The 12,148-nt window shown below is 43.5% G+C and overlaps 1 protein-coding gene across 1 annotated transcript in view; it reads right to left on the minus strand.

Moving 5' to 3' along the window:
* Positions 1-12,148, minus strand: part of DNER (delta/notch like EGF repeat containing) — a 287,788-nt gene that overhangs the window by 81,029 nt on the left and 194,611 nt on the right. The window contains exon 7 of the mRNA XM_040982795.1: positions 9,292-9,405. Coding sequence (XP_040838729.1) covers positions 9,292-9,405 — 114 coding nt within the window. The remainder of the gene's footprint in view (positions 1-9,291; positions 9,406-12,148) is intronic.

Raw genomic sequence — 12,148 nt, forward strand, 5'->3', positions numbered from 1 at the left:
ACAGAGAGAAAGATCTTCCATCCATTGAGCCACTCCCCAAGTGGCACCAACGGCCAGAGCTCACCTGATCCAAAGCCAGGAGCTTCTTCGGGGTTCCAAGACCCCAGTGCAGGGTCCCAAGGCTTTGGTGCCGTGCTTGACTGCTTTCCCAGGCCACAAGCACGAAACTGAGTGGGAACTGGAGTAATGGAACATGAACCAGTGCCCATACGGGATTCCTGGTGCCCCTGAGCCACCACGCCAGGCCCAGTGTCCTTCTTTTCTTACAGCCACAACGATCCATGACTATCTCCACTGTTGCCACCTGCGCTCCCTCCACCATCACAATCCCCCTGCATCCCAGGATCAGGTTCCCAATATTTTCCTTAACTCTGGTCTTTACTCCCTCCTCTGCCTGTCATTTACCTTGCCTGTTCATAACTGAAGCCCATGTAACCACCAAGCAACTGCAATATGGATAAGGAGCTAATAAATACTATGTGATTGATAAAGTCTTCAATGACATATTCACTGGACCACATCTGTATGACAGAATAAAATACAGCCACTCACAACACTGTAGAAAAATACAATTATTTTGATGAATGTTAAAGACACGTTCGGTCGAGCAGCTCATTGTAAAACAGAGTGCACAGAAAGTTCCAAGTTCAGTTTTCTGAAAGAGGAATTGAAAAAGAGACTTCCAAGAGATTCACCTCAGTCTCTGAGAGAACAGGTAACAGGAATTCTCTTTCTTTGAGCATAGATTTCTTTGATAATTAAAAATGTATAAAGCTTACTTCAAGCACTATATATACTCCTAAGTCATCACAGAAAGAATGACCATGTAAAATGTCGAGAAGTAGTAAACAGATTATAGCAGGTAAACGTCATCGTGACCAAAAACATTGCTATTGGGGAGTTCAAAGTCAGGAAAGTGCCCTAAAAAGGACTAATTATTCACATATAATGCAACCAAGTAGAACTGGGACAGGAAGTGTAGTGGGAAAACATATCAGAATACTCAGACTATGCGATCAAGGAGAAGCACAGCGTTGACACTCAGCTGCCTGTTACAAGCAGAATGCCAGATTAGACCTGGGAGGGGAAAACAGAACTTAAAAAGGCTTATGAATCACACATATAACATGACAAATTATCAAACCACTGTTTTACGCCCATGACTTTGTTTAACTTTGTCTTGGACCTGGGTCCCTTTGCATTCACCCAAGGATGTTCATAGGAACTGGAACTGAAGCCTGAACAGCTCAGCAGGTGGCCTGGGTTACAAAACATGTATTTTGGCCAAAATTAGAGACAAATTGAGCTTCCCCCATGATTGTGATCTCATGATGGGCAAGTGTAAGAAGATAACTCTGCTTCCGAAAAAAAAAAAAACATCACATTTATCCTTAAAATACTTGCATTTCAGTTTGAAAGGACCCTGGTTGTTTTTAAGAACAGTGAACATCTTCCATCTCTTAGGGAGAAGGAAGCTTTTATCAGAGATATCCCCTCAAATGACAGTTGTATCTCCAGGCAAAAAAACAGAAGAGCAACCATATCAAGGCTCTGGAAAGTGAAGCGAAGCTGACAGACTTCTGCAGTGTAGTCAAAACATGGAGGCAACAACCAGAGTGGCCTGAGACTTCTGTCTGAGGGTCCCACCCCAAGGAGCATGACAGCTGTGATACAGAGCACACAACCTGCTCTTTCCAGGGCATCTTGGGAAACAGCCTGGGCCAGACACACCATGCGGAATGACGGAGGGGCCCGGGAAAGAAGAGAAGCAGAGAAGGGGATCCCCAAATTCTGTATGACAACTCTGCCCTCTTCTTGTCATGATCCCAGCACTGAGAGCAGCTGGCGTCTCTCAGTCTTGCCAGAGATCCACCTGTTTACTCTGGTGACCACTGGCTAATCCATCCTGGCGATGCAGGAGTGCTTCCCCCTTTACAACATGTTAATCTAGAACAGTTTAAGTATTTACTCATTCACTTAATCAACAAAAGTTTCATCTCTACTTAAGACCCGGATGCTCTTAAGACACACGCCTCCCACATGAGTCCATAATCCCTGACAGGGAACAGACAGAAGGGGCCATGCCAATCACTGTCACTGGTGGTAAAACGTGATCAGAGAGGAATTAGTGCAGCAAAAACAACTCTGGGTTTACATCCTGGATGCCCTTGAACCTGAGAACCTTGCTACTACCGTGTAATAATATCTACTGCCCTGGAGAGCTGTTGTCGGGAGCAAACAGTGACCTGTAATCATCGCTCACTCTCTTCTGGGCACTGCTCCAAGCACTGTACACTCAGGGCTTCGTGAATCCTTACAATAACTCCATTAGGTAGGTACTGATACTGCCTTCACTGTAGATGAGGAAAAATGAGACAGAATTTAAACAACTTGCCCAAAGTCACCACGTAATACATAATTGAATACAGAGTCAAAGTCACACTTGAGCTTTAGCTGTTAACTGCTAAATTAAGCTTGATAGAAACTTCCCATGCCAAACAAGTGTTTAACCAACAGACACCCGACAAATGTCAGTAACAATCACTGCTTCTGTCGTGTGATTCCTGGAGCCCCATGAAAGAAACAAGGAGCCGCTGTTTGCTCTCCAAAGCTTGACTGCCACCTGCTGCTCACGTGCAAGTGCCTCAACTGGAGCTCCACTTCTGGCTCCTGACTTCAGCTTCCTGCTAGGGCACATTACACCAGGCAATGACAAAAGCTGGAGTAGCTGGATTCCTGCCACCAGATGGGAGACCTGGACTGATATACCGGCTCCTGGCTTCGGGAGTGAACCAGTAGATACAATCGTACTCTTCGTGGTCGCATTCTCACCCTCTCTCTCTCTCTCTCTCTCTCTCTCACACACACAAGAAAAAAGTTACAACTGAAAAAAAAAGAAGCAAGAATACATTTGAATTTTCAAAGCTAAAAACTTACAGTAAATAAAGCTAAATGACTGTCATGTGCAGATCCATAAGAAACTGAATTTGGGGTTTATCTGCAAGGTACATTCAAACTCTTTTTAGAGGGAAAAGCATCAAGATACCATCATTCATTCATTCAATTAACATTTGGCTGCTATCTGCCGGTACCAAACCATGTTAAAATGGTTTCCAACAGAAGCCACGTACTGGAGGCAAGGCTGAGGAATAGAACAAGCCACTCGCTGAAGCTCAGGATTCCAAAGAAAAGCTTTAGTCATCCACTGAAAGTTACTGCTGCTGTCTCTTCCACAGCTAGTGCAAAACAGCAAACAAAATTCTGTGTGATGTTTTTATTTAAAACAACCTCAGAGAAATCACGTTATGTGGAAAAGACTCACACGCACAAAGAGGGGAAAAAATGAAAAGACAAATACACTTCAGTATAAAACAAAAATTAATCAGCATACACCAAACACAGAAACTGATGTTTTATTCACACTTAATAAGACATAATCCTTGATCCTGCTTCCAAGAGATGAAACTCTATACCACTTGGAACTTCAGGGGTCTCAGCTGCCAGGATTCCTGGAGACGGTGATGATTTCGAGATAATGGCAACTTTACAAGGATAAGGACAGCACTTCGCACGGCCCTCCTTAGTTCATGAGGACATGTTGCACATTGCATCTATAAAGATGTGCAATATCTTACGGTCCTAAGAATGTGCCATCAACAAGATTATACACAACATAGCAGAAACAAACAAACCCCAGAATCATAGCCCTTCTAGATCCTCACTGAATCCCATGCCCAGTTTATGCACAGGGCACATTATCTGTGAGATGATTTCTGTGGCACGTATGGTTATGACTGTAAATCCCTAAGACAGATAGTATTACCAGTGAAATTCAAGTTGGACAAAAGGCTTGATGGAACTAGATTATTCGAGGCTATAAAATGCAGAAAAACAAAGCCCTTGAAGCTTATGGCAGCAGGATTTAATCTGCAGACCCTCAGCACCAGGACAAAAGTCTCGCTGGAGTCACTCATTGGTGACTTTACAAACATCAGTGGAAGCAAGATGGACTGTTGACGTGGGTCGGGGAGGAGCTCCTCAGCTGGCATATGTGAATCAAGGACATTTAGGGGTCCTCAATAGTAATACAGAAGGATCCACCCTCATTGTATAAGATGGAAACAAGGGCTGGAAGAAACAAAAGGCTATGTCTTAGAATCATCTCTCAATGACTAGCATTTATTCCACATTCACACTTGGTGGAAGCCCAGAGCTGCGGGTTTCTATTTTTGCCCACTGCTTTAAAAGCTGAGTATAAACACCCCCCTACAAAAGAATGAGTCTTGGAGAAGCAGAGTCTGTCAAAAGAGGTGGCTCCCGACTTCCAACCTAACAATGCAACCTAACACCCAAACGGATGCATTCATTCCACGGCCTCGTCACTGGGCACACTCTCAGGTCCAGCAACACCCACGCTGGAAGATGACATGAACTTCTCATACTTGCTCATGGAAGCTGCCACGTCATAAAATCTCCCATGTCTGACCATCAACTCCAGTGCTAAACTCTGACATCCCATGACTGAACAAAAGGTCTCCGCACTACCCAACTGCAACATTTGCTTTCATGCTGAACACTGAAGAGCACTGTGCATCTATCTTATCATTAGCAGTAGTGGCTTTTTTCATTGCTGTTGTTTGAATACATTGAACAAAATTCTATTTTCGCAAAACAGTGAATTAAGTCCGATATTCTCTCTATGGACCAGACTTCCCTAGGCTTCTGTAATTGGCTGGTAGGTGGTTCTATCAGGTATGAGCTGCATGCCATGAATGGTCACTCTCCCAGCTCCAACAACAGTCCTTTACTACTGAACGTTCCAACCACAAATAGACTTCTTTCACTTCTGTATTAAGTTGTGTGGTGTTCTACTTTAAAACCCTAGAATAGGAGAATACAAACTGAATTGCTGAGGTAAAGATCATAGCTGGATATTAGTATTCAGATTTTATTTTTATATGGGTCTAATTTTATGCACACATTTAAATGTCAATGTGCTATGATAGTAAGTATATATAATTAGACATCGTCAGAATTGAAAAAAATTTTCTTGAAAAATTTAAGGCCTCAAAGGTCTAAACCTAACATTCCAAAATACTCCGGGTACACAGCAGGTGCACGGACAATTGCATCCTACTCCACATCCTTATCTTTGGTACAGTCATTCTCGTTTCACAAAGTGAATACAAGGGAACACCCTGGGTGCTTTTACCTGTAACTCTAATCACCCCCACTGGAACCAGAATCTGAAACTCCTCTCCAAAAAGTGAAAGCAGAGTCAACGTTCAAAGAAAAGACAGAAGCCATTAATGAGGGAGAACAAGAACTCAGCATCAGAGAGGAGCAGACAACCCCAGAAGGGAATACATGAGTCTTTCCAGTGACTCACCCTGAACTTCAGGCAAGGGGCTAAAAGGAAGACCAGAGTCACGAGAGCGAAAGCTGGTCCAAATGGGATGGAAAAGGGAAGAAGATGCTCAGATGGGGAAGGAACCGTGGTTTGGACATGCAGCACCAAAAGCGCTACCCAGAGGGAACACACCCTTCTACAGGAGGTTGCTGTAAAAGAAAGAAAATATGTTCTTGCCTTTGCAGACTTAAGAATTAAGTAGTGAGAGTGTTTAGAAATTCCAGAACCCAAAAACCTCGCCTCTGTCTGAATCATGACGATGGCTACACAGATAAACTTTAAACATAAACATCATAGGATTTAGTTTTTCAACTATATTAGAGATAGATGGTGGATAAGAACACGGAAGCCAAGCTGCCTGGCTTTCCACCTGTGACCTGTGCAGCTTCAGGCAAGTTATTTACCTTCTTGGGCCCTATTTCCCAGTCTGGTAAATGGAAATATTAACAGTATGTATTTCCTAGGATTGCCGTGAGCACCAAAGCAGTTGGTTAATGTACCAACTGGGAGTAGTACCACACTGTTGGCTTTTACAGTTGAATTATTTACTAAATATTGATGAACTGCCCCCACATTAAAAAAAAAACTCTGGAAGTAGGGTGTCAGGAGTGACTGTGAGAAGACGAATAAAATACACTTCCCCCAATGCAAGGATAACGCTGAGAAGCAGAGCATGGTCCACCCCACTATTCAAGGTGAGCACAGGCAAGGGCCAAGGACAGTGGCTGACTCGGAACTCTAGCACCTTGTATGGATCTGACACTTTGCACAGCTCACACGAGAAGCAGCCAAGCACACGCTGCTTTACCGATACGGACTACTACTCCAGCACAGGCCAGGGAGCGAGGCTGTCCAAGGATCGCCAGGCATTGCTGCCATGCTCAGAACCCTGCCAAGAATCTCTCTAGATAATGACCAGAGCCCTCACCCTTGGCTGATCTTTAAGGAAAGTCTTCAGAGAAAGACCACTAAGAAGCTCATCACCTTCCTTGCAGGTTCAGAGCACTGCATTTCTCTTGGTTCAACCCAGGCAAAGGAACTGACAGGAAATGAAGAGAAAGTCCACCATCTATCCATCCCGCAGACACCCAGGGCTTACGTTACCATCTATACAGGCCAGCGTCTCTGTGCTCGCACTGGGCCCAGACTTCCTCCTGATCCACACAACAACTCCCCAGTGGAAGTCTCCAGCTAAACCCAACAAGAGCCCTCCATACTCATTCCCAAAACAGAATACTTCTCCATGAACGACACAACCAACTACTGAAGCTACACTCAGGCCACTCTCTCTCTTGTCCATAATCCACCTCTCTCCAGGCTGCTCCACTGAAACTCCAAATCCTCTCAAACCATCAGTTTTTCTGCTTCAAACTCTACCCTTCCACTCCTAGAAGTCAACACTTATGAGGGTACATCAAACAGGTCATGGAAAACGGAATGAACAGGTGGGTTGAAATCTGTGCACAGTTCTTTCCTAACATACATGTTCCGTGAAGGACCCACATATCTGTGTGTGGGAGAGGCTGTATCGGTTCCACTACTACATCCTCGCACCTGGCACACACATAAAATGCTCTGTAATTTCCACAGGAAGTGGGAAAGGAAGCGTGAGCACAAGAAGAAACTTCAAGGGCGGGGAGGTGGCATCATGGCTCAACAGGCTAATACTCCACCGGAAGGTCCAGCATCCCTTATGAACACTGGTTCTAGCTCAGGCTGCTCCATTTCGGATTCACGTCCCTGCTTATGGCCTGGGAAGGCAGCAGAGGATGGCTCGCATCCTTCATTCCCTACACCCACATGGGAGACCAAGAAGAAGCTCCTGGCTTCAGGTTGGCTCAGCTCCGGCTGTTGTGGCACTTGGGGAGTGAACCTGCAGATGAACAATCTCTTTCTATTCCATCTCTCCTTCTCCATAAAGCTGCCTTTGAAATCAAAATAAATCTTAAGAATAAAGACTCTTGGATTCAAAAAGCAGCCCTTATTGTCAGTGTGTTTTGTGCATGTCACCTCTTCACTAAGTCTCAGAGTCTAACTTTCAGGTAATAATTCAAACAATAACAACAGAACATACTGGAGTCATCCAGGCTCTTTTGCAAAACTCCAATTCGGTTTCATATTGGCCTTGAAGCCTGCCTTTGACAAATGGCCAAGCCAATAACCAGAGTCAGGTGGCAGTTGAGCAAGGGTATAACTAAGTGCTCGTGGGCAAATGATGCCTGGTGTTCATGTGCTCCATCATCAGCCTGGGTGATGTTTACAAGTTTTCTCATTCGGTTAAGAGTGAAGTTTGCACTGCAAAACAAGGGCAGGTAGGGAAGGAAAAAGGGTTCGTCAAGCACACCAGACACTGTCACAGTAGCTGTGTTCATGTACTGAATACACAGCTGGAAAAGGGACAACTCAGGGTGATACAGCCCCACCCTGCCCAGGAGACAACAATTCACCCTTCTGTGATTGACATACACTGAATTAACATCCTTTTAAAATTATTTTTTTGGCTAGCACTCTGGCATTGCCAGTTCAGCCAGTGCCTGTAATGTTGGCACCCGATATGGAGGCCAGTTCATTTTCCAGCTGCTCTAGTTCCAATCCCGCTCCCAAAAGGCAGCAGAACATAGCTCAAGTGCTTGTGCCTTCACACCCACTGGAAGACCGAGATGAAACTCCTGGCCTCTGGACTCAGCCTGTCTTCACTTTAGCCATTGCAATCATTTGAGGAGTGAACCAAAGCATGGAAGATCTCTCTATCACTGTCTATCTCTCCTATTTCTCTCTGTAGTTCACCTGTCAAATAATTACATAAAATTTTTTAAACTTTTCATTTTATTTGAAAGGCAGAGAAACAATTTTTTTTTTTTTTTGCCATTCACTGTTTTACTCCCCAAATGCTCACAACTTTTGGAGTTGGGCCAGCTGAGTCAGGAGCCAGGAGTTCAACCCAGGTCTCCGACACAAGTGGCACATCCAACCTCCTGAGTTGTTACCACTGCTTCCCAAGGAACATTCCAGAAGAAAGCTGGAATCATAAACAGAACCGGGATTCTAAGCCAGCCAAGGCTGCTGATCCGGCACAGCTCCCAGGGAGCCAGAGCCTTGGGCCTCCTAGGGGGCCCATGGCCTCCCTGCAGCCCCTTCAGCAGGGGCCGTCTGAGGTCATTCTTAGTGCAGAAAAGTTTCCGGATGCACTCAGGCTCAGCATTTAATCTCTGCAGAGGAGGTGACTCTATGTCACATAGTTGTCAATATCACCACTGTGGATCAGGAGCTTACATGTTGGTCTCAAGGAGAAAAACCTCTAATGTCACGTTATTCGTACTACATTAAAGATTTAAAGTAACCCGTCCCATAATATCCCTCCAAGCATAAATGGAACAAACTTCCTTCAAGTACAAAATCGTTCCTGAACACCAGCTTGCTAGCTAAGATTAACGGCCTACTTACTTGGGGTGAAACTATGAAACTGACAAACTCTTGTAAAATAAAAGTAATCCTTGAGTTTCAAAAGACATTATCAACTTAACTTTAAAACAAAAAGCACCTGAATTTTAGGTCGAATTCTTTCATGTGAACTGGTATTGAGAACCAATTTAAATAAATAGGAATCTTAACAAGTAAAATTTCATCACCAGAGATTCTGCTTTTTTGTAGTTGTCCACTGTTTCAATGTATAAAGAAAAATCACAGAAATTCCTAGATCATAGTTAATGTGCAAGCATAATGTTCAAGCTATTCTAGCACAGAGTTAAAAACAAAGGGACCGTCTCGTTTTAGAAACAAGCTTTCTCATGAAGAATTTTTTTGAGAAATTTGAAGTAAAAGCTCATCATTCATGCCTTAATGAACATGAACGGTGTTCGTGGGGTCGCGAGCAGGGTTACCTTCTAGACATTGGCAAGTGAATCCGCTGAGACTGGAAATGCATGTGGCTCCATTTCTGCACGGGTCTAGGATACAGTAATCAATCTTGGATTCGCAAAGCTGTCCAGTGTAACCTGAATGAAACAAAATGCACATTTTAACAACTGTAATTCTAAAGCCACTCTGGGCCACACCAGGAAGAGACAGGCTCATCCCGGGCCGAGCGCGAGACAAGGGCAGCATCCTCAGCCAATCCCCTCCCCGCCTCCTGAGCTAGTGCACCTTTACAAGTAGGAAAAAATCATAGCGGTTTACAACCACGATTCAAACATTATTCACTTTTCAAAATTCTTGATCAAAAAGACAGACTTCTCTTCAGCATCAGCTCCAGGCTTTCTCATGGAACTAAACTGTCTGGGCTGAGGTTACTGTTGTCGTATCACAGGCTGTAAGAATTCCCAACACTGAACTCACTGAAATGACAACCGCTTTCCTAGCTCATCACAATGACATAGAACAGAAGTGTTAGGAGAAGGTCGGGGCACGCGACTCTTCATGGAAAGTATCCTAAAGGCAGACGATCCCATTTATGTTAATTCTGCACTCTCCTCCCTCATTCTAAAAGATAAAGAGTTTGTGCCATATAATACATAAGCATATTAATATGTTACTTTCTAACTTACATTTTATTCTGGAGACATAAAGGCATATTTGACCATCTTTATAAAACTACATAAAATTATTTTGTTTGTATACAATGAACAGATTTCATACACAACATACACACAGCATACTGGTATTTTCCAGCCCACCCTCCCTCCCACCCATGAGCCTTCCCTGCCTCTTCCTACCTTTTCTTTTTTTTTCTCTCCCCTCCCCTCAGTTTTCACACTTCACATAGGCTCAACCCTCCATCAGAAAAAGGATCCAACAAATGATTGGCAGAAAAAAAAAACAAAACACCACCATTCTTCAAGAGCACAGACAAGGGTCAGGAAAGTAACCAAACCTCAACGTGCCTGTCTCACTCGTGCACATGACATTTTTCGGGACTCCATGTATTAGCACCACAACTCAGGGGAAACAGACGATATCCTTTTGGGGAGACTGACTTATCTAAGTATGATGATTCCTAACACTTACTTACATCACAGATTGAACTAAATTCTCAGCGAAGCAAGCACCTCCCCCATGGGGATGTTCTTAGAAAACTTGAGTCACACACACAGGATGGGAAAGAAGGCGGTAAATCGATTTTAACACCTGTGAGGCCAAACAAGTTTAAATAAATTCCAGCGATTTTTTTTAAAGATTTATTTTCTTTTTATTGGAAAGTCAGATATGAAGAGAGGAGAGACAAAAAGGAAGATCTGCCATTCGATGATTCGCTCCTCAAGAGGCCACAATGGCTGGAGCTGTGCCAATTCGAAGCCAGGAGCCAGGGGTCTCTTCCGGGTGTCCCACATGGGTACAGAGTCCCAAGGCTTTGAGCCATCCTTGACTGCTTTCCCAGGCCACAAGCAGGGAGCTGGATGGGAAGCAGAGCTGCCAGAATAAGAACCAGCGCCCATATGGGATCCTGGCGTGTTCAAGGCGAGGACTTTAGCTACTAGGCTACCTTGCCGGGCCCCAGATTTTCTTTAATCAATTTTTAAAACAAAGGTTTCCACAGAGAAAATTTTAAAAAATAATAAGGTAACATGCTTCTCATCTTAAAAGTGGGAAGTGAAAGAAAGTGGATTATGGTGGAATATTTGAGAAATACAAGAGTTAAAATAATGACAGAGAAACATGTCTTTAGTCACGTTATTTGAATGACAGGACCATTAACGCCCTGGAGACAATCCTTTTCAGAAACATTGGATGTATAGAGATTTCCTACATCTTCAATCATTCTGTAACATTTTTTGTGCATCTTCAGGATGATTTTCACTATAGAAAAACTTATCTTCCCAAATTATTTTAGAAAGACTGTCTTTATTACTTGAATCACAGATTTAAAATAAGTAAATTAATAGTACTGGATAAGAGATGATATGACTGGGCTTCAGTTACCTTGCCTAAGTAGCTTAAATTATAGACTATTAATTAAAGACTATACAACTTTCTACTGTTCCTACAATCTTTGCTTTAAGACAACCCAGGGATTTTTTGGCGATCCATGAATATGAAAAGACAAACTAACAAACCTGTGAACTAATTATCCAAACACCAGAACAAAAATCCACTCCACAGCAGACTGTGTGAATATTACAACACTATATGAAGATTACATTTTCAAGCAAAAGTTCTAGATTCAAAATGAAAGAGAGCGCCTGGTTTTTAGTAGGAGTCGTCCCAGTAATGTGTGCTCAGGACGCTGCCTAACCATGTGTACAAGAGTAATACTACGTGCGCCACACCACTGCCCTCTCTCCCCATGTGCAAAACTCAGCCTGAAAGGCATCACAGGCCTCAACAAAAGAACCAGAACTTCAGTAAGAAAACATGGAAGAGACTTCAGGACACTGGACTCTGGATCAGTGAAGCTGGTCCTGGGACTGGAGAGCTTCCACATGGCAACAGCAACCAGCAAGAGGAGAGAGGCAACTTGCAGAATGGGAGTAAAGAGTTACTTACATCTGAAAGGCAGCTAGCACGTGGAAAATCTCAGTCCAGTAGCAAATGATTAGTTCATCTTAAAAATGGATGGTAGATTCAGACAGACATTGATCAGGTAAGGCATAAAAATCACAAGCAGATACATGAAAACATGTTCAATACTGCTAATACCCAGGGAAATCTAAATGGAACCCACAGTCAGACATTGCCTCACTCCTACTTGATTGCCTGAGACAAAAGGCAACATGTGTTGGAGAGGATGTGGAGACAAGGGGA

The sequence above is a fragment of the Ochotona curzoniae genome, unplaced genomic scaffold, assembly GCF_017591425.1.
Source record: "Ochotona curzoniae isolate NIBS_2020 unplaced genomic scaffold, NIBS_Ocur_1.0 contig_3643, whole genome shotgun sequence".
Lineage (NCBI taxonomy): Eukaryota > Metazoa > Chordata > Mammalia > Lagomorpha > Ochotonidae > Ochotona > Ochotona curzoniae.